At 40.6% G+C, this 23,348-nt stretch overlaps 2 protein-coding genes across 2 annotated transcripts; both read left to right on the top strand.

Annotated features, from left to right (window-relative positions):
• The first annotated feature begins 1,426 nt into the window (after positions 1 to 1,426).
• On the top strand, positions 1,427 to 3,778 carry lrrc4bb (leucine rich repeat containing 4Bb). Its single transcript, XM_040135598.1, has 2 exons — positions 1,427 to 1,669; positions 1,781 to 3,778. The coding sequence occupies exons 1-2, from the start codon at positions 1,427 to 1,429 to the stop codon at positions 3,776 to 3,778; spliced, it is 2,241 nt and encodes a 746-aa protein (XP_039991532.1).
• Positions 3,779 to 16,331: 12,553 nt separating this feature from the next.
• On the top strand, positions 16,332 to 23,257 carry LOC120794596 (testicular acid phosphatase homolog). The gene is made up of 11 exons (XM_040135804.1): positions 16,332 to 16,421; positions 17,783 to 17,878; positions 18,517 to 18,603; positions 19,685 to 19,840; positions 20,090 to 20,188; positions 21,218 to 21,313; positions 21,790 to 21,922; positions 22,184 to 22,266; positions 22,356 to 22,462; positions 22,729 to 22,910; positions 23,148 to 23,257. The coding sequence occupies exons 1-11, from the start codon at positions 16,332 to 16,334 to the stop codon at positions 23,255 to 23,257; spliced, it is 1,239 nt and encodes a 412-aa protein (XP_039991738.1).
• The last annotated feature ends 91 nt before the right edge of the window (positions 23,258 to 23,348 follow it).

Below are 23,348 nucleotides of genomic sequence, written 5' to 3'. Positions count from 1 at the left end.
GGAAAATGTTTCTTAGAGTTATTTTATATAGAATATTAACAGTGGTAACACAGTGGTCATATAATATGACAGGTAACAAAGATTCACTTGTTTTGTTTGTTTTCAACGGACAACACAGGCTTGTGACTGCTACAGTCATAGTGTCGAGCTTGAGAAAAATAATGAACACTTTCTCTTTGGTCTAATCATTAGAAGGGAACAAGCCCAAGCATTTCTAAATTTAGGGAGTCTGCTGATGCTTGCAGCCATTTCTGTTTCAAGAAGTATGTGACACTCTCTTAACCAAAGACACACACAATATGCATTTATGTATTACAAAAGCCATGAAAGTATTTAGCAACATTGTTTTCCCTTTGTTCACAATCTAGTTGTCATTTTCATGCTTGGTTTATCACCTTCAGTGGTTGGGGAGTGAGTCTGATTGTGTGTTACTTATTGTACACAGCATAAGCATTGCAGTAAAATTTTAGTAGTCAATAATCATTCCTTCATATCTTAGCTGCTAAATTACTGCATGCAGGCGTCATTTGTTATCTCATTTGTAATGCTGTGCTACTGCCTCATGATGGATTGCTTGAATCTCTGCATTAACCTTAGGTCTAGATGAGTACCACTGGCAGTTGCAATTGCATTCAACAACTTTGCTTTCTTTTAAGTGTTAGATTCTACTTTTGTCAGTATGTGTCTGACTGGACACATACCAGTATCATAAAGTGGGTGATGAGAATGTCATCCTAATGGGTATCCTGCAGCTTGAAGTTTTAGAATTTTGTGGCCATTTCAGACCATGACCCAGATGTTAAGTTGAACCTATGAAGAAAATGGCAGCTGACTCACCAGTTATACTACAGGCCTCAATTTGAGAGCCACGTCTTTAGAAAAGAAAGCCTGACCCAGCTTGTCATGTGCTCTGGTGACAAGACATTGTAATATTTTGAGATATAAATCCAGTCCTGGGAATACTTGCATGTATGTGGTAGGCTAATATCTTAAAGCTATTGCACTATGCAAGTGGTTGACCTCTTCCTCTCTCTGCTTTTCTCTCTTCCCCCTACAGAGAGAAGCAACAGCCTCCACAGAGACAACACATTCAAGAGCAAATCCTCCCCCAAATTTGATTTATAGGCTAATGATAGTCATGGGAACAAAAAAAATTCAGGGTTCCCTAAAATGACATGTGGAAAAGAACAAGGTGTTTGATAGTCAAAGAAGCATGAGCAAAGTAAAATAAGAATCTATTAATGTTAAATAGAGTCTTTAATATAACATTACACTTTTTCCTCTCAATTTTTAAAGTGACTACTTGAAGGATAAAATACAGCATAAGAGCTTCGAATATGAACATCAAGATAAGCACTTAAATTCCCTTGTTTGGAGGTGACTTATCAACATCATAGCAATAGGGGTGGGTCATGACTCAGTTGCCATGCGTGTTGTCATGGTGACCAGCCCCTGTACCCCTTCCAGCCTCCTCTGGTTGGTCCAGCTTTTGTTGTGGTTTCACAACCATGGACCTCAGCTCACAGAGGCAGCACCCCCCTGCCCCACCCCTTGTACCTGCTCCAATCAGGCGAGCCGTGTCATCTGTACAAGGAAGAGTTTAGATCAAGTCCCCGAGAGTATTTCAGAGAACACAAGATACCTCAATCTACAAGAAAACTCAATTCAGGTAAATATGGTTTCATCTACAAGCAGACCATACATTCAGACTGAATAAATGTCGACTGCAGTAATTCTAATGTTGCTACAACGTGCCTCCATGTGTTTGTTTCTACACTAGGTGATCAAGTCCGATACATTTAAGCACCTGCGGCATTTGGAAATCCTCCAGCTCTCCAAGAACCACATCCGACAGATTGAGGTGGGAGCTTTCAATGGCCTTCCCAACCTCAACACGCTGGAGCTTTTTGACAACCGTCTCACAGTGGTACCGTCACAAGCCTTTGATTACCTCAGCAAGCTAAGGGAACTATGGCTACGAAACAACCCCATTGAGACGCTGCCTGCATTTGCCTTTCACCGTGTTCCCTCTTTACGCCGTCTCGATCTAGGGGAACTCAGGAAGCTAGATTTCATCTCAGAGGCTGCCTTTGAAGGTCTGGTAAACTTGCGCTTCTTGAATCTTGGCATGTGTGGCTTGAAGGACATCCCTAACCTCACCCCACTAGTACGACTAGAGGAGTTGGAGCTGTCAGGGAACCAGCTGGGTATAGTCCGGCCTGGATCTTTCCAGGGGCTAGTGTCACTTCGCAAGCTGTGGCTAATGCACTCCAGAGTGTCAGTCATTGAACGCAATGCTTTTGATGACCTCAAAAATCTGGAGGAGCTCAACCTTTCCCACAATTCCCTGCATTCCCTGCCCCATGACCTCTTCACCCCTTTGCACCAGTTGGAAAGGGTGCATCTCAACCACAACCCTTGGGTGTGCAACTGTGATGTTCTGTGGCTCAGCTGGTGGCTGAAAGAAACAGTTCCCAGCAACACCACATGTTGTGCTCGCTGCCATGCGCCTCCAGCTCTAAAGGGCAAGTACATTGGGGAACTAGACCAGAGCCACTTTACCTGCTATGCCCCTGTGATTGTTGAGCCACCCACTGACCTCAATGTCACTGAGGGCATGGCTGCTGAGCTGAAATGTCGCACTGGAACCTCAATGACCTCCGTGAATTGGTTCACTCCCAATGGCACTCTCATGACCCATGGATCGTACCGAGTTAGGATCTCAGTGCTTCATGACGGAACACTGAACTTCACAAATGTGACCGTGCAAGACACTGGGCAGTACACTTGCATGGTAACCAACTCTGCTGGAAACACCACTGCAACCGCCGTGCTCAATGTGTCTGCGTCAGACCCCAGCAACAGCTACAGTTATTTCACCACTGTCACTGTGGAAACAGTAGAGACAGTAAGAGGAGAGGAGGAGAACTCGGCAAGACAGTATATTAATGAGACCTTCATAGAATTCCCTAATCCTACTGCTCAAAGAGGGGTGTTAGAGGGCAGACCTGGCATCACTATATCGCCTTCTCTCTCCTCTCTTTCCTCACTGTCCCCACGAGCCAACAGAGCTACTGAAAACGCAGTGACTGTGTCCATAATGGATGTAACTAACATTCCAGGCCTGGATGATGTGATGAAAACAACTAAGATCATCATTGGTTGCTTCGTGGCCATTACTTTTATGGCAGCTGTAATGTTGGTTGTCTTCTATAAACTCCGGAAGCAGCACCAGCTACACAAGCATCACGGCCCAGCCAGAGCAGTTGAAATTGTCAATGTAGAAGATGAAATTGGAGCGGGGGCTGGAAGTGGCATCTCAGGTGGTTCAACAATGAATTCTGGCACAGGTGGAGAAGGAACGCTAAGGATACATCATCCAGAAATAGTCAACCTTCCCAACATTGGCCGTACAGATACTCTCAACCATTACTATAAGACCCATCATTTCAACAACAACGTGATGGGTCTTAGTATTGGCACCGAAGGGATGGGACCAGGAGGGATCCTCAGCAACAAAAACCAGCAAGGTCAGGATATCCCCATTTCCTGTACCTCAGTCCCAATCTCTACATCTAATCTGCTTACCACATCAGGCAATGGCACCAACACCAACCCCAATTCTATGTCCCCACCGCTGCCAATGTCTCTCCCTATGCCTACTATGGGCTTACATGGATCAATCAAGGGTTTCATGGGCCAAAACCAGAATCCCCAAATGGAGCCTCTTCTCTTCAAGGGGAGCTCGAAGGAAAACGTTCAAGAGACTCAAATCTAAAAAACAAAAGTGAGAGTATAGAGAGAGAGTGAGCAGGAGTCAGAGACAGAGAGGGGATTGATGTTGGGTTGATGCGCGGAATGATTAGACACTAGAGTGCATTGACATTACACCAGGAGAGAGGATAGACTGACACGGCAATACACAAACACATAGACTTATCCGTGGCAGTGTACTGAGCCAAGGATTACCACAATGGGCCACTTGTGTTTGTAGTAACGATCATGGCCATGGAGATCAAGGAATGGACATTGCTACAATGTAAATCTGTGCCAAAGCAAATGTTTTTTGCAGTTTCTACAAGCTGTGTTCTCATAGGGAAAAACTAGCCCTTCAGAGTAATCAGTCCCAAAATTGTTGTTGGCCAGCAGAGATGAAAGTCATGCACAGCACTTACCACACAGAAGATCGGAGATATTACAGAACAAAATCCAAGAGACATTTTTCTTCCACACAAAACACAAGCCACACTCTCTCTCAAGTGACTCAATAGACTCCCTCAAGGTGAAAATTATGTAGGCATAAATAGATGGACAAAAAGGTACAGTGCAGTACAAACTACTGTGAAAAATCCACAAATTATATAAATATATTTTCATTTAAATATGTATCATTGCAGACTCCGATGCAGAGATATTTTGGGGTGGATGTATAAGCTGGTATAGTTTGTTTCTTTGTGAATAATCAGGGGTGGCGACAGTGGAGGTTGGTTATGATACATGTTTTAAGTTTGGCTACTTCTCAGAAACATAAGGGCTCAATTGCAACACTCATTGTGAATCTTTGAATTGGCTTTGTGACATAAAGTCCATTTAGGTTGTAGAACAGTAAATGCAGATCTCTGTTTGACAAACTTTTGTCTGTTGCTTCAGTAATAATCATTACAAACTTTTTGTGTTCTGAAAGTGTATTATGTATTTTGTAAAAGCCAGCTACTTGGTATTTGAATTGACAATTCTGATACTTAAATGCCAGCATCAAATAATGGTAAAACTATGTTCCACAAACATGGAAAGGTGATTCAATGCAAAGATCTGTATGGGTAAAATAAAGTGTTGACAATGTGTCATTTAAATCAGATCAGTAGCCAGATATTTGCTTTTAGACAGGAATTTGATATGACCTCTTTGCTCATGGTTACCATAATCATGCCATAAAATGCTGTCATAAGGATGATTAGACATCTATCTGCAGCAGCATTCAAGAAGGGATTAAACATCCATCTTAGGATGATTGGAATGAATGGAAATGTACAGTATATTAATAATAATAATGTCTGGTTGTATGACAATTGTAAGATCAACATTTTTACAGTGTAACTTTCATATGTTAAATGCCATTTACGCTTCCTGCGTTTCAACTATGTATTTCTTTATTTTTGTTAGTTTGATATAATGTGTACAGTTGTCTAGCCATGTATCATTACGTGTGAAATAAATCAATCATATATTGGGTTGTGGCGGGTCAATATGGCAACCACATAAGTAAAGAGCGAGACATTATGCAGGCCTCTGGATTGAATGCATGGTTTGTGGTTTAGCCATCAGTCATTCTGGTAATGATAGGTGCCATCTGGTCTATTACCATGTTTGGACAGGCTTTTAGTCGCTCTTCTATGGATGTTCTACAAACACCACTGTTTTTTTGCAAAATTTGTGTTTTTGACAGAACTAGATGATCTTGTTCTTAATGAAGGTGCTTTTGTCTGAAATTAGCCGTCAATAAGTTCAACCATGGCAATTCTTTTGCAGTGTTTTTGAAATGGGAAGATAATTAAGGTAAAGAAATAATTTGAATAAATTACCTTTTTTGGGATAACATACTGTATTTATCAAGTAGGAATCTAAAATGTTTGTTGCAATTGAGCACAAACTGGACATGAGACCAGTTATTCCAGATAGATGTACCTGAGATAGTATTATCAAAATCATATCAACAAGGTTTTTGAATGTAATGCAGCTTTGTATTTTTTTTTTTTGTTCTTTTGTTTGTTTTTTTTTCAAATTGCACCCCTGCCTCAGACCTTCACGCACACACACACACACACACACACACACACACACACACACACACACACACACACACACACACACACACATATAAACTAAAGGAGCTGTTTCATGTGACTGATGATGGTGTTTCTTATCAATAATGAGCCCAAACTTATTGGAAGAAAAGGAAAACTGAAGAATAATAATGATGATTATGATGATGATAATATGAGTGATGATATCAGGGAAAACCCAGACTGTGCTGTCACAGAGGTTATTCCATGAAAGGAACATCTTTTACATCAATGCACAGCACATTCATCCTGTTTAATGCTAAACATCTAAGCCATCTTTTGAAATATGTCCGAAAAATGCCACATGTAAACAGACTGATCAAATAACTCAGGTTGTCTAAATTGCAGCCATGCATTTTCTCAACTTGGCGTTAGTGGTTTTGGTTGTGAATCTCATTCACACTCATAGTAAATGTAAATGTGTTGCGACCCAACCAACAGATCTAGTGTGCAGGGTTCAACTGTAGCCCCACTGAGACACAAATAGAATATAAATGAAGGCTAAAGACACAACATATGGCCGCTCCCTTGATGTGCTACATACGGTGGTTCTGTCATCAGATTTCAAAGAGCATATTAGATACCTCCTTGTGTGCTCTGTGTGAGGGTACATTTATGCATCTTAACGATGGCACAAATTGTCTTTAACACTACTGTAGCAATGTTTTGTCATGAAAGTGGCTCACCGAATCAGCACAGAAATGTTCCTTTCATATCTTTGGACATCCATAACACGAACCGTGCGCAGTTATCATCATTATTATTAACATCTGGAGGAAATGCAGGAGAGCTTTGTTGCATCTTAGTATAGTGGCTGCTATTGTACATATACTTGATGCGTTTTAAAAGAAGGCTAATTCTAGGAATGCTAACAAACATGTGACACCTTTTAATGAAGATCACAAGTTTGAGATTGGAATCTGAATATCTGCAGATTGGGCAACTGTACCTCTCTGTATATTGGCTGTATGCTGGCAGTCTGGCTACAGATGGAGTACTGGCATATATGTATCCTCTGCACCTGCCGTCGCTTACAATGGATGCTTCAGCCCAGATGACATTTCTTGGTTTGTCGGAAGCAAAACTCCTTAATGAAATGGATTGTCGTATCTGAGACACCAAATTGCAAGAGAACAAAATGAACTGACCTTTTGGTCCTTTAAAGGTAAGCTTTTCTGTTTGATAAAACAACATATACATACATATATATGTATATATATATATATATATACATATATATATATATATATATATACACACACATTTAAAAAACCAGGGTCTGTTTTGAAAGCTTTTTAAAGGAATGAGGGACGTTGTGTAAGGCTCTAGTAAGATTTAGATTTCTTTAATACAAAAAAAGGGAAATATTGTCATTTTGTGTTTTTCTTTTTTTCTTTTTTCTTTTCTTTTCCAGTGGTTGGTATCTCAGTATGTGATTTTATCAATCTGGGTCTTTATGTATTGTCATTAAATGTCATTTTTTTTCCACGCATCCATCCAGGTACACAGTGTGGCAGCAAAGTGTATTTTTTCAGTTATAGCAAAATCAACATGTGCTGAACTTGCACTTCAGTGACTGTCATACAATGACTGAGAGGTATATTATTTCACTGTTTGCTATTTTAGCGATTCAGTTTTCCGCCAGCTGTAAGGAGTTATTTTGCTACTAGAAACATATACCACTTTTATTCTTTGTTGTGATTTCATCCTACAGAGCACCACGACTAACTAAATGAGAAATAAGTTAACCAGTTCACCACGATGATGTTTCAAATAAGTTATTGCGTGATATTTTATAAAACAAAATGAAAAAAAGTCTGAACAATAATTGTGTTTACACTGTATTTTGTCAATTCATTTTTTACTTCATTCTTCTTTTCACACTTTAATAAGGAAACAGGAAACAAACTTTTAAAATTGGGTTATGGTTGGACACAGTGGCACCTTGTACTTGTATTGCTATGTGCAAAATTATATTGCCATAGCGGGTAGAAAATGTCGCTATACAGAATCTTAAAAAACTTCCAGCAGCTAACAAACTGTCAAACAGTCGAACAATTTGCAGATGTTGTAAATACCTGAAACAGATTTCTTGAACTGTAAATATCTGTAATCATGAAAAATAATTAATTGACTTTATTAAACAACAGAAACTTCTAAAAGTGAATTATAATGCTGGAGGTGGGCTCATAATTTTCCAGGGATTAAAAAAATCTTGATCTGATTTATTAGTGTTTGCTGACTGAAATCCTGATAACAAATGAGTTGACTAATTGATTAAGAGGGGCGGTTGTAGAAGTAGTCATATTAATCTAGCAAATTCAGCACAACACTAGTACATCCTGTAATCACTACAGCATGGCAACCACCTTAATAAATCAAATGCTCCATCATGTTACATTGGCTAATTGTGTATTACCCTGCACTGAATTTTTTTATTATAAGCTCGCAGTATGTTGTGAATTTGCAAATGTGACAAATAGGGGGGAAAAAAAGGAAAACAAGCAGGCCAGGTCCTTTTGGTGAGTAGTAGACAATTTCCATGCAAGGCAAGCATAAAAGCAACTCAGTGGATTTGGGTTGTGTTGCTGATACCTCCAGATGAAGTGGACAAACTCCTACTTTTATGCTGGATAAAAATGTGCAGCCCACTGGGGCTTCTACTATACATCATTATCACTATTTCTTATTTCAAAAGGGTTAACAAACAGAGCTTGATTCCATTGCTTCACTCTTGTATTCTGTTCTTCAGTTCATCTGCATGTTCCAGATCTGATATTTTTATACTTATTTTGAACCCTGGGGTGAGGTGAAGTTGTATAAACTATCACAGATGTCCACTGCGCAGTACAAGTCCAACCCACATTAAAAACAACAACCTCAAGGGATTCATGGATTCATGTTATAACAAATACATCAGCCATGAAATATAACATTGAATTTGAGTAATATGTTTGGATAAAATGTTTGGGTCTTACAGCAAGGAGACTGTATTTGAAATGTCTTAGGGGGCACTATGTAAACTAATTTTCTTGAATGTAATTGTACTTGGCTTGTACTCTGGTCTCCAGAGACCTGAGAGATGAGATTTCTTGGACATAATGTTAAAGGGCCTGCACACAGAAATACCATTAGAAAATGTAGCTACAGTACATTATGGGTACGTCATAGTATTTTCTGAAGACAAAGAAAAAAAAATGCAATCAAACCAAATGATCTGTAACACTTTGATGAGATGACTTATTTTCAAGTAGATATTAATACCTGTGTTTTGCAACTTTTTGCTGTTTCTCAGCTTGTGTTAATAGTGAGCAAACATATGGTGAATGCATAGAAAAGACTTCAATTTGTCCTTGTCCTTTGCTCAAATGGGGGGGGGGGCAAAGACTGTGCATGCAGCAGAAAAGAGTACATTAATATGCACCAAAGATGAAAGAGAGACGCTCAAATGCAACTGCATTAAGAGCATTCTGTAATGTTGGCACGAATATAATGGGAAGGAGTAGGGTAATGTTCAACTAGAAAAGGTGGAATTTAAAAATGCTAGTTTCAGCCCTTACAGCAAGAAGCAACCATAATCCACAGGAGGTATATATATCAACATAAATTACCACTTGTAATTCCAATCTATGTCCTGTGTTCAAAAGAAAAGAGGGAAAACTGCTGTTTGGAAAATGTATACCCCCCCATACAGTATACCCTTTGCATGGTTATGGTGCAGTTATTTTCCAGAAATCCACTGTTCCTGCACTATCCTCTCCTTTTCCCCCATGCTGTCTTTTTTCCTTCAAATTCAATAACCTCCCAGCTGTATGTTTCTCCAGGGATTCCCCCAGCTCCCCTGGCCCACAGACAGACTACAGAGTCTTTGGGGAACCTGACACAACATAAACTCCACTGTGAAGCAGAGGTGTCAGAGTCTGTGGGCTGCATCTCCGCTGATCGAGGAACCATGAAAATGAGAAAGCCTTTTATTTCCTCACACTTTAAAGGCTGCAGCAAAAAACCCATGTGTTTAACACGAGAGTGGTGTGTGTGCGATACGGCTGTGTGGGCTGCAGTCACAGCTAAACTTATCTATACTTAGCTAAAACTAAGTATAGATCCTGTGGCCTATTTATGCATTGTTTATATGAAGATGGACTACACAGAACAGTTAGCAGGCTTAGCTCGGACTGAGAATCCCAAGTATCATGGAAAGTATGAGGAAAAGATGATTGGTGACCCAGTTGGACTCGTGTAAGATGCATAAAAAGAAACCAGAAGCTGCTTAATTTAAAGTCTGCTCTTTGTTTAAACATTCCGTTTTTGACTGTTATTACATGAAACTACGTTGGCGAATTACAAGCTTACTACCACTGCTCTCAAAGGGCTTTCTCATACTGCACTGAATATACTTTGGTTTTGCTTCAGTCTATATTTAGATTCTCTCTCTTCTCCCAATATCATTAAGAGTCATGCAGCAGATCCTTTGACTTGGGAATATTGTTTTCTTCCTCACACAAAGATCTCTATTAATAATCCAGAGAGAGAGGATACACAGACATACTATAGGGAGGCTATACCGGCAGTGTACTTTGTAGGCAAGAAATCAGAAGGCCTTGTAACCCCAGACAGTGACTCGCCTCTTCTGGGGATAAAACACTCTACCTGACCAGCATGATATGTCACCCGGGAAAAAAGCCCATGCTTTTTTGTCTTTCCACTAAATGCTGCTGAGGTGGGTGTGGAAAAGAGTTGTTGTTGTGTATGTGTGTAAGGGCTAAGATTGATAAAGTAGGTTTCCACATGTTAGATTTTTGAATGTAGCTTTATTTGTTAATTTATGTATTCACGTCATGTGTTCCTGTAGTATATGTTGACATGGCATATATAACAATACATAATGGGCTACTTTATAGTACTTTTTCTAATCATTATACATGGCACTGTACAAAAAATGGCAAAAAGAAAGAGAGCTTGCCCATAACTATCACACCAATAGTGCTTGTTACACTGTAGGCCTGTGGTGGAGGCTTAAAGTTAAAGTAATTACTTTCCTATGAATACTTTGTTTCAAGCATACATTATAATCAGACACTTCCCATGTAAATACTGGAGTAAGGTATGTAGCAAATTATTCTCCCTTGCTTTCCCTCCCACACACAAACACACTTTTCAGGCACTGTGCTGATGTTGTTATTAGATTATTACACTTACTTGAGTATTGATTTACCAACACTGCAGATAGGGGCAATCTTTTTACTTTGCTTGGTTAATGTTGTGGCAATTTTGGCTTTTAATGGTGCTATGAATTATTTAGCAGCTTTTACTTACTCTGTGGATGCTTCAGTAGTGGTCACATATTCATCTCAGGCACTAATTGTTACAAGAAGAGTTTGTCATTGTGGGAAATATACTTGTTCTTTTTTTTTTTTTTTACCAAGAGTTAGATGAGAAGATTGACAGGGAGAAATAGCTGGTCTGGTTATCCAAATTTAACGAAATCTGCCTACCAGCATCTCTACCACGTTATATCTCTTTTGTTTAATCTGTACGAAAACCGAAGTGTAAAATTGCCATTCTTTATGCTAAGCTAAGCTAACTAGCTGCTGGCTATAGCTTCATATTTACTGTACAGATATGAGAGTGGTATCGATCAGCTCATGTAATTCTAAACACTTTAATTTTGGGGTCTTTAGGCGAAAAAATATGGTTTTCTATGTCATATTGACCCACTATGTATTCAAGTATAATATGGTGGCTCAGAGATGGATTCAGAGGAAAATCCTTGCCAATAACTGGAAGCAAAAAGATAGAGCTTCTGTTGTTTTTATCACCTTTGTGGTTTCATAATACACTCACTGTATTGTACTGTAAAGTGTCTCAAATTATTGAAAAAAACTGCTCTGTCCATTTGTCAACATTATTTTGGCTTTGCTCTACCCAGGAGCAGATCCGCACATCAGGACTTTAATGGAGACTGACCAAGAAACAGAAAAAGCATGGCGATTGCATGCACAAAAAAACTCATCTCTATTTTTCACATCCTCTTCCTTCTCTCTTGTTTATTCTCCTTTTGTCCTAAAGAAGGACATTTTTGTCCCATGGGTGATAACAATATTGACGTCAAGAGATGAGTTATTGATTGCGATGAGAGGACAGCGAGACAGTTGACATGCAGCAGATTACTTCAGGTACCAAACAGCATAAGCATTCATACATGTCTGTGGCATGTAAGAGGGAATATATTTATTTCAGTCTAGGCTGATATGTATCTATTGAGTTTTATACAACATGTCAAACAGGCAAACGTGTATTGAGGAAAGAGGAGGACATGGGCACTCGTCTCCTCTGCAGGCCACATGAGCTTTGCTGCTCGCTACACATCTTTACATGTTGGGGAAATAGTTGCAACACTGCTTTGTTCTAAAGCCTTACGATATATATGAGGAGATAATGAGATTGGGTTCTGTCCTGATTGAATGGGATGATGACATCGATATGAAATAGCCCTGGTCTTCCCATGGCTTCCATGTACATTCCACATAGATAGCTAGATTTTCTTGTCTAGTGGGTCGTTTGACCTGCATTGGTTTTTGCTGATTGAATCACTAGAAAATAAGTACATAGCAGTTGAGCCCCAAACTGCCTACCATGCAGCGATATGTCAGGTAGAAGGCTGGTTTGTTTCTTTTTAATCCTAAATGACGCTCAAGAAACAACTGAAATTGGATACAGGTTCTGCAGAGCTGGTCAATGTCACAGAGAAAAGGAAGAGTCAAATGGCTGAGCGGACACGGTCCTCATGTATCATTTCGTGATATCAATGACCATAGGAACATAAACAGCAAATAGATTCCCACAGACAATTATGCAAATGTGGATGTGACATTTGAGTCTGTGCCAAGCATGATGCGATGACAGGGGAATTCACCAACATTTTGCCGCTCTGCTGTTGCTGCTACCATTAGCATTAGCACTGTTAACACATCCCCTCAACTTAGGCCGCTTCCACACCCCTTCCCCCCCTTTCCCTCCCTCTCTCTCTACCCCTTCTTCCATCATGTCTCCATCCCCCTCCCCTCCTCTTCCTCCTCCCAGCCTGCGTCCTCTCTTTCCTGTTCTCGCTGCGGTGTTACTATAGCAACGGAGAAATGTGGGAATACCTCCGTCCTTCAGAGCGCGCGGGGGGGGGGGGTAGAGGCAGAGAGTAAGAGGCAAAGGATGGGAGACAGACAGAGAGTGAAGGGGTAGACAGGAGAGGAGAAGAGAGGAAAGGAGGGGAGGAATCGTGGAAAAAGACTTAATTAAAAGACAGAGAGCTAGTGAGTCTGACTGGCCGCCTGAATGGACACCATTGCCTGTCACTTAGTCCCTGACTCCAAGCAGTTTTCCCCCTCCTCCATCCCCCCTAGAAGCTACCCTCGCATTGATATTCAGTCTCTGCGATGAAGAAGACGCCAGTGTTATCTGGCTAGAGGGGTGGGTGCCAGTGGGGGTGGGGTGGGTTCGACTGAGATGGCACGGTGTTGCACAGCCATGGCGTAGCTTCACGCTGGGCCCTACGCACGCCATTTGTTTGACGATCCATGTGTTCTGGATGTCTCCATTTGTAGTGAGGCTGCAGTTTCCATGACAACGCCCGGACTAAAATAGAACCCCGCTTTCCTCCCTGTCTCTCTACCTCTCTCTCTCTCCCTGTTTCCTCCGCTCACAATACACTCATAACTGTTCATTCCTGATCTTGGGCCTCGTTCTATCAGGCTGAGATGTCCCATACTGCTCATCTCCATTCATCATATGGACTGAAGCACATGTAAGCCCCCACCACCACCACCATCCTCACCTTCACACACGCACACCAACACACACACACACACACCCATGCACCTACACAAGCATCACTTCTCCTCCCACCTCTTATCTTCCATTTTCAGTCTCTTGGTTGCCCTGCAACAGATTCTGTCAACATGCATCAACCTCTGTGTTGCCATGACAACGGTCGTGAAAATCACTGCAATTATTTCAACAAAGACAAAAACACTACAGCCACTTGGGGGAGAGGGAGGAAAAAGGATGAAGTGTATTTGTGTGTGTGTGTGTGTGTGTGTGTGTGTGTGTGTGTGTGTGTGTGTGTGTGTGTGTGTGTTTGTGTTTGTGTTTGTGTTTTATGGTTGTGTGAGTGAGAGAGAGAGATCCAGTTTTGAGTCTGAGCATACGTGTTTAGTGACCCTTCATTGAACTGTTGTGTATCAACTGTAGCGTTTACCGCAGCAAATGTGCATATGTTGGTGTATTTGTGCATATACTGCATGTGAGTACAGTATGTGTGTGCGTGTGTGCGTCCTGGCCTCATATGGTGAAACTTTTCTTCCCCTCAGACACTTGAGTATATATATATATATATATATATATATACGTTGTTCTGTTGAGCAGCACAGGTGGAGTCACTGACCCATTTGTACAGGTGTATCAAAGCCAACCTGTACCAGTTACAGTACCACACGTGTACATGCGCTTGTGCCTGTGTGTGTGTTTGTGTGTGTTTGTATGTTTGACTGTGAGAGGATTACTGCAGACTGCTGTGAGAGAGAGAGAAAGACAGAGTAAGGCAGATGGACAGAGGGAAATCTGCACAGTGGTGGAAAGTAATTGAGTAACTTTACTCATTTACTCCTAACTTACAGTACTTGATTATTTCCATTTGCTGCTTTATACTTTTACTTCACCATTATGCTGAGAACTATATAAAGTCATTACTTCCACCTTGACTTTCTATAACATTAAAGTGTTGCACATGAATGCATAAGTAACAATCAATAATGAACTGTGTAATGTTACAAAAGCAGACAGTTTGCATTATTAGTACTTTTGATAGATCGGTATAATTTCCTGTTGTTGTTGTCAAGCTCTTAATAATTTCCATCATTTCCTCAATCCGGTGCTCTAAGCCTGAAACTCATTGGTTCCCACAGAAGGGGTAAATCTAAAAAAAAAAAAAAAAAAAAAAACAGATACAAATACATAGTTTTATTTATTTACTTTTAAAGAAGGCTGGGTATTTTCAGAGAAAACAGTGTATTTGTTGGGGACCATTTTCAGTTACAGATTTGGTGCACCTGTACGCATTTACAGCAGATGAATGAATGATGATGAATTTTGTAATGCAGAATAAAATCTACTAGAATGTCGCCTTAGTTTTCCTTTATGTTATATTTGGATCATCGCTTCATCTGTAACGGAATGATTTAACATTGCGTTACTGTTACTTTTATCTTAAGCTACAGTGAATACTTCCACTGCTTGTTCAGTATACACGCTGCCAATTGTGGCAGATAAATCTAGACGAAGTTTTAATTTAATGTTTACAATTGACATGTTGCACTGAAAAGTCATCTCTGTGAATGCCGTACTGTGTATTACGTATTGCTATAGATCCTATCTTATACTTATCAAATATGATGTCAACGCTGTATAGCTCTAAACCTTCACACCCACTAATCCCATTGTATCCCATAAAGCTGCTTTGATACTAACAGATACTTACATGTGTGCGGAGTCAGGGAAAACACTCCAGGCCCTGTAATTTTGGGGCTAAACCCATGGCACATGACATAGCACGTTATAATGAGTGTTTGTTGCCCTTGGCCAGTGTGTAATTGTGTATGTGTGTGTTTATGCATGTAGGAGTACAATTTGAGAAGGTGGGTGCATCTTAACTTAACCCATTTCTTTGAATTATTGTTACTCTAAAGCCAGAAAGTCCTTAAGGATATATGACTATGGCTTTAAAGTGGAGTTATCCGCATTTTGAGGGGCCAAACATATATCCTTGAGTTGAAAAGCTGGCTCAAATACGTCTGCCAGGGTGGGCTGTCATGTCACTGCACGGCAGGGAATTGGCAGAGACAGTGATTTGGACTCCAGTCGACAATGAAGTAGATTGGGACCAGAAATCCCTGGGGAGAGAGAGCGAGACGAGGTCAGGCAGGAGGGCTATAAAAGCACTGCCTCCTTTACTGGAACATGCACTTAATGTCAATCTGGGTATGACTGAAGATTTGGGATGCACAGCAGTCCGCCCCTGCCTGTGAATCGCTTCACTAAAACAGCTAAATGTGTGAACAAGTATGCTGAGGTAAGTGCATATGTTCATTTATAAAATCTGCTAAATATTTTTTGACAAGGCATTTTTCTGTGCATGTACTCCACTGCAAATGACCAGGCATTCCTACATTCTGAATGAATGTTTGACTCAAGAGGATGTACATTCTGGACAGTCCAGCTAAGTAAAGAATTTTTAAAAATGTGACTAAAAATACTGATTTTATATGTTATTTAATTTATGTAAAAGGCAACTTTTGCACAACCTTTGCCTAGAAAAAACGAAATAATAGTATCCATCATATTCTTTTGCCGACGGCCTTTTAGAATTAAAGTTTTTTGATACATTTTCCCTCATATCAGCAGAGGAACTGCTGAGGTAGCGATCCACAAGTCAAAAAGATGCAGAAGTTCCAGAGAAGTTTGGGCTGTTTATTCCTTCTCTATGGTATCTGCTTGACTGAGTGTCGGGTGCTGAAGTTTGTCGTAGCTGTAAGTCTACCCAGCTTCACTTTCATATTCGATTGTGTTAGAACTGTCACACAGTGTAATCACATGCAAGATGTTCTTGTAGTATTACTGACCAGGGTCATTTATTGAAGGGCAGAATTATAAAATAATCAGGAAGCTGCTTTAGATCACATGAGTGTGATACTCCTGTACATTGTTGCTGATTACACTCTATCTTTCTGCTCTTTGAGCATTATAATATTTACACATTTATGTGACAAAGTATTACTTTGAGTCTAAACTCCAGCAGTGCCAAGCATATCTCACCCAGACACCACGGCTTTCTTCATAAACCTCTTTGCATATTTTTCTTTCACACTGTAGTTCAAAGATAGAATGAAAAAGATGATTGAAGGATTTAAATAAAAGTGACAAATATTTTCCCCATTATGTGACAAAGTTCTGTTTCATCTTCTTTTAGCCACCTTATCTTTATCCTCACATGTTATGCTAGTGTGTTTGTCACTTACCACTGACTTGCATTATATAATAAGATGTCTGTTACGTTACATTGGCAGTTTACAACTTGAAGTATAGCCTGACAATTACCATTTACAGTAACTAAAGTTAGGGTTAGGTTTACTAATTGATATCTAGTAGTGAAGCTTTATAGTTAAGTGTCTCATCTCAGATTAGTATTTTAAATTAGTTTGACCTTAACCTTATAACTTAACTTAACATCATAGTGATGCACATGAACTAATAAGTGATAATAATGAACTGTATATAATAATGTTACAAAAGCAGCTTGATTTTACATCTTCGGTAAAAAAAAATAATTTACTTAAATTTCTAATAAGATATTTCTAATTATGAATTATTAGATAGCTGTTAAAATACATATGAATTGTAATATTTTATTTTATATTATTTGTCAAGTTCAAGTTCAGTTCAGTGTTAAATCCTAGTCCTAGTCTCGAGCAACTGTTTGGCATCAAAAGAACAATTATCTCTAAAAGCAAACCATGACTTTGTTGACTTGACTTTGTGGTCTGTTTGTTCTTGAGGTTTCCCACAAATGAGTTCAAATCAATGTGGTGCTAACAGGAGTGAATCAGATGTGTCCATAATCCAGTTTAATCAACCTGTGTGCCATGTCACTGCTAAGAAAGTGAGTCCGCAGGTGAATCATACTAACTGAGCAGCTCCAACCTTTGTGTTTTGATGACATAATCAGAATGACTCTTCTGTGTCTTCAATCCCGACTGAACTGTCCAAGATCATAGGTTCCTATTTCTGACTCCTGTCTCAGGGTGTATATTTCCCTTAAGTACACAGTGTAATGGCTGGCACAGCCGCATGACATCTGCATCCAAGTGACATAATCTGTTATGACTTTTAAGGTGTTCCGACACGGTGATCGATCGCCTATAGAGTCGTATCCCAGGGACCTTCATGGGGAGGAGGTTTGGGCTCAGGGCTTTGGACAGTTGACTGAGGTACTAGATGCTACTCTATGTGTCTGTAATTATTATTCTGTCCAGCAAGATTTGGCAAACAAAACAGGCAAATACGGGGAGCTTTTAGGTGTGAATAGTTTTTTTTAAAATCCATCAATCTATTTATTTTCCTATACCTGCTTATCCTGTACAGGCTTATGGGGGGCTGGAGTACTGGAGCCTATCCCAGCATGAACTGGGGTGACACATTGAACCGGCCCATAGTCTGAAAAATGTGAATTAAAAATAGAACTCCCGTATAAAATGTGACTTACAGAAGGGTACTTACAGAGTAAGCTCCTTTTGTGTTGAGATCTTATGTGGTGTCAAAAATTGCAGTATACTTCACTTACCATGTTACATTATAAAATCAGTGTCTAATAAGCCTTGAGATGGAAGAAAAGCTTAGAGTTCGAGTTTTAATTAAACTCCTTCCTAGTGTGACATGGTTCTGCTTTCAGGCAATTAGCCAGTTTGTAGTGAATACAGTATTATTTGAGGCTTTTGTAAGCCCTGCAGAAAGGGTGAAATTTGTAATTTTATATAAATAAGTTGAATCTGTCCTTAATTCTGCCAAATCTTCAACAAAAAGGTCAGATTTACAAAAAAATCAACAGCGATGGCCATTTTCCTTTCAGCTGGGCATGAAACAACAGTTTGAGCTGGGCAGGTTTCTGAGGAGGCGCTATGGAAACTTTCTCAAAGAAGACTACGACAACAAAGAGGTAAGTGCATTTGTGTATTCTTACAGTATATGTGCAGTACGTGTGTGCGCTCTGGCTTTGGTTAGCTGAACCCCCCTGTGAGCCTGTGTGCTTCAGTGTCACCTAATCCTGTTGTCATGTGTGCCCTCGCTCCAACAGGTGAAATCAGGTTCATGTCCGGCCAGCAATAGTCTGTAATGGCTGTAACCACACAAGTTAATGAGGATGACTCAGACTGGTGATATCACGGGCATGGCCCTGCAATGTGCTGTGACATGTGGGGTAATCTTGTTCCATGTACAGTACAGTTGGCAGCATGCATGTTAGTTCAGTATGCCCCCGGGCTCAGCACATTTTCATTACAAAGATACGATTTCCGCTTCTTCCTGCCTGTTTTTTTTTTTCCTTTAGTCTCACCGTCTTCCTTTTTTCTCTCGCTCTCTCTTCCCTCACCCCATCCCCCTTCTCTCTCCATCCTTGCATTGAGTTCCTTTCTCCGTCTCTTAAATAACACGCAATTACCGCAAAAATAAGAACTCTTCTCAGTACTACCTGTCATCGCCGATTTGTCGCCAAAGTCTCAGTCAACTTGTACCGTACATTTCCCAGTGCTGCCATGTCTGTTTCAATTTGACAAAGGGAGGAGGAAAAAAAAAAGCATTCTCGGCATCACAGGAACATCCAACCTTATCAGCATGATTTACTGTGTGCAAAAACCTGACACAGGGTGACAGAGAGATATAGACGAGCGAAGGCTGATGTCAGAAGAGATTCCAGCAAGACGGATCTTTGTCCCCCTCCCTCTCTCATCCATTTCGATCTTTCCTGACTTCCCTCCTCTTCATGTTAAGGATACCTCACTTAACGTGGGATAAATGCAACTCACTCATGATACACTTCAGCTTTGCTGGGTGCATTTATTCGCACCCTTATAAAATAAAAACAGAAAATGAAACATGTGCATTTCCACTGCGCAGATGTAATCCCTTTGAGTTTCCAAAATCCATTGCCTTTTTCTACAGCAGACCGTGGTATGAGTGACAAGTTTAGTACACACTTATGCATGCATTTCAACACCACGTTCCCTCCATGTCTCTGACAGTTATATGTGCAGAGTACTGACTACGACCGCACTCTGATGAGCGCCCAGGCCTGCCTTGCTGGGATGTTCCCCCCAGCCAGACACCCGCCTCCCATCGTGCCCCAGTTACTGTGGCGGCCTATTCCAGTGCACACCATCCCCAGAGCCCAGGACAAGGTGGGCTGCTGAGCCACATAAATATTTCCTTTCACACAGCAGCTGTACTGAATAGAAACTTGTACCAGTTCATTTTTAGTCTCTTTGCAGCTTCATGTTGCTGTCTGTGTTCACCTCAGCCGTGGACGCACTGAAATTCCCTACAGTTTTAAAGTGTGAAATGAACATATAATTGTACCCAGAAGAATTGTAGTACCTGCGGTGAATTTATTTCCACTAATGTTCTGCTGTTGTTTTTGATTTTTAAAGCTGTTGAAGTCTCCAGGCAAAGACTGTCCAAGGTTCAGAGCGCTGATGACGGAGACCTTTGAAAGTGAGCCTTACCAGAGGTTTCTAAGAGCTCACCAGGTAGGACAAACCACAGAAAAGATACGGTCCTCTAAATACACAGTTGCAGTAGCCCCGGGGTCAAAACACAATATTTCAGAAAACACAACCCTTTCCGTAATCTGAAATGACGTTGTGTTTTGTGGAATGTTGTTGTGTTTTGACCCTCAGGGCCAGTGTACACTGTACTGTAGCTCATTCTCAGCATCTGTTCAATGACGTGAACGTTCTACTCACAGCACAGTTTGTGTTAAACATCACTTTTCTGTGAGTCATGTGCCTGTTAACCACTGAAAACTTGATTGTAACTCTGTTGTTTTATATTATCAGAATTACATAATCAAAGCTGCTATGCATAATGCTTTTCCTACCCTCAGCTATATCTTTACTGCTTGTCCATGCCTTGATTTGCAAATTAGCAAACACTGTGAAATGCACATTTCTGTAAAAGAGTGAAATATATACTTCACAGTTGTTGGTGCCAAAGCTATCAGCACCTCCATTGGATGTGTTAGTTATGCTGTAGACATCGTGTCCCCTTGGTGATTTTCTCAGGCACGGTGACTCCAGTGCCCACAAAAAGCTGCACTGTGCAATTTCTCTCACATTCTCAGAGACACTAATTAACGGTTTGATTGAATTAGATTAAGAATTACAATGAAAAGGTTTTAATTAAACAGAGTCCCATGTGCTGCCTATTAAGGTGGTGTTTGAGATCAGGACAGGGTCTCCTGGCTTGAATTTAACACCCTCTGCTGGAGGCACAGTACCTGCAAGTTACATGCAAGAACCAAAATGGTGCCATCTTTTCATTGTGTAGTCTTACCAAAGGTTAAACTTACAACAATCACTGAACAATCACTAAACTATATCCATTAGGTTAAGCAGCTAATGTGTGCAATTTTGAATTCTAAACAGCAAATAAGATATATTTTATTAGTGTAACTGCAAAAAACAACCACAAAAAAGTTTAATACTACTTGTAAAAATGGTAATTAAAGTCTTGTGAGAGTTTAAAGTACTTTCCTTTTTCTTTTCTTCACCATGCAGCACTTTGTTGAGGGACTCTCCAACCACACTGGCTACCCTGTGTCCAAACTGGTTGGCAAAAAAACATGGAGGGTCTATGACACTCTCACCTGTCAGGTATAATTGATATTTCACGGCAAGCATATCAACACGCAAATAAACACAATGAAGCTTGTATAGTTCCTGTATTCTGCACTTTAAAAGTGCTTCAGTTACTGATACAAACGGCAGCTGCAGAGCAGGGCGAGTCAAACAGAAAGAGCGAAAAGAGCTGTCTTCAACACATCTGCGGAGGGATGTGGAGGTGGTGGGGGTGTGGGGTAATCATTTTTATACATACAGTAAGACATGAATAGGACAACATATTGAAATGATAATTAAAGCCTTGTGAGATGGGTGGATTCTAGGCCAGGTTGAATATGTTCATTCACACTTGCAAAATGAGCATCTGTTATCTTCAGACCACTGCTAAAAATAGCTGGGATAATAGAAACGATGAAATACAGCCCTTTAAACCGGCTGTTGTGCTTCATGTGTTGTGTAATGTGATTATTAGCGTGATGCAGGGTAGTGAATATTATTTTCTTGTGCAGAGAATCCATAACTTGACTCTCCCACGCTGGGCCTCCCAAGACGTCCTGGACACCCTGAAGAGAATAGTATCCTTTGAGGTCACGTACAGCATCCTCAGTCACAAGCGAAAAGAGAAGGCCAGGCTCTCAGGAGGTTCGGAATCACAATAGAGGCATTTAATTTGAAGCACTGTTGTAAAATGTTATTAGAGCAAAAAAAATCTCTGTGTATCTAATGTTGTGACGGCTGAATGAGGCTTTGTTTATGCCTCAGACAGTGCAATTTGCTGGCACATATGATCTAATGACAAAGATGGTCCCAGCGCTAAGACAAAATGCTCAGTAAGGTCAAAAGGATTGTGTTGGTGCCTGGGAAAAATTCATTTGCATTGTTGACACTGTGTTAATTTACCAGGGGTCCTATTGAATGCCATCCTGAGGAATTTCTCCAAGGCTGTAGAGCAAGGGAGCACTCTTAAGTTCATTGTGTACTCAGCTGTAAGTTCAGTATTCGGGCATTTATAATCTATTGTGAAATCTGTTTCGCATACCATATCTCCGCAGCTTATGTCTGTTTCTCATTCCAGCATGACTCGACGCTCATCACCCTCCAGGCGGCTCTGGACGTGTACAACGGCCTCCTTCCTCCTTATGCTGCCTGTCAGCTCTTTGAGTTCTACGAGGAGTATGATGGGTAATGACTTCCTTACGACGTCACTTCATGCACTCTCCTCTTTGCATATTTAAGTACAAAACACACCAAATTTTGAGTAAGTGCATTCCACTGTTTAGCTGCAACAAACCCTTCGATTACATTTGTGGTTTCCTTCTCAATTTGATGAAAATCTTGTAGAGATCCAGGACTGCAATGGCCAGATTAGCACATGACACAAACTAAGTTACATCACACTTGACATAATTGTGTGTAATCTCATTGTATTCATCCAAATAATTCCACAGATCCTATTCTCTGGAGCTGTATTTCCGCAATGACTCCTGGCGCGAACCCTACCCCAACTCTGTGCCAGGATGCAACGGACTGAACCCCTGCCCCTTGTCATTGTTCAGTGAGCTCGTGCGGGACGTGGTGGCAGAGGACTGGGAGGCTGAGTGCGGGTTTAAGACAAAATTTTCAAGCTCAGGTGAAGAAGATTTTTGTATATTCTCCTGCTTGCACTGACTTCTGTTTGCTCTTATTTTTCAACACACACTTTGGCATCGTTAACACTTCAGTGCAATATGTTTATTCCTGTATTCACTTTGGGGCCCTGTGTGCGGATTTTCAGCACAGACTGTTGGATTTAAAAATGTCAGGGCTTTTGGAAATCTTCCAAATGTTCCATTCACATGTACCTAAACAGGATTGTCCTCTCCCACAGGTGTCATTACAGCTCTTGCAGTGGCTGTGGGTCTCCTGGCAGTGGCGCTGTTGTTCAGCATAGGAGTGGCTATCCACAGGAGGAGATCACACTACTCCAGGGAGGTGTAATGCAGATGACTTTGACTTCTAATAATACAGTGCCATGTGTTTTGATAATTTAGATCCTGACTGGGTGTGTGTGGGAGGTTAACGAGCTCTT

Source organism: Xiphias gladius, chromosome 9 (genome assembly GCF_016859285.1).
Source record: "Xiphias gladius isolate SHS-SW01 ecotype Sanya breed wild chromosome 9, ASM1685928v1, whole genome shotgun sequence".
Classification (NCBI taxonomy): Eukaryota; Metazoa; Chordata; class Actinopteri; order Istiophoriformes; family Xiphiidae; genus Xiphias; species Xiphias gladius.
The sequence above is the reverse complement of the archived record's forward strand: the minus strand, read 5'-3'. Positions and strand labels throughout refer to the sequence as shown.

What these genes read in the sequence shown, in the direction of transcription:
- LOC120794596 (XM_040135804.1), top strand. Translation starts at nt 16,332, where the DNA reads ATGCAGAAGTTCCAGAGAAGTTTGGGCTGTTTATTCCTTCTCTATGGT. An exon ending in TGCTGAAGTTTGTCGTAGCT is followed by an intron (nt 16,422 to 17,782) that starts GTAAGTCTACCC and finishes ATGACTTTTAAG; the next exon opens with GTGTTCCGACACGGTGATCG. An exon ending in GCTTTGGACAGTTGACTGAG is followed by an intron (nt 17,879 to 18,516) that starts GTACTAGATGCT and finishes TTTTCCTTTCAG; the next exon opens with CTGGGCATGAAACAACAGTT.
- lrrc4bb (XM_040135598.1), top strand. Translation starts at nt 1,427, where the DNA reads ATGCGTGTTGTCATGGTGACCAGCCCCTGTACCCCTTCCAGCCTCCTC. An exon ending in TACAAGAAAACTCAATTCAG is followed by an intron (nt 1,670 to 1,780) that starts GTAAATATGGTT and finishes TTTCTACACTAG; the next exon opens with GTGATCAAGTCCGATACATT.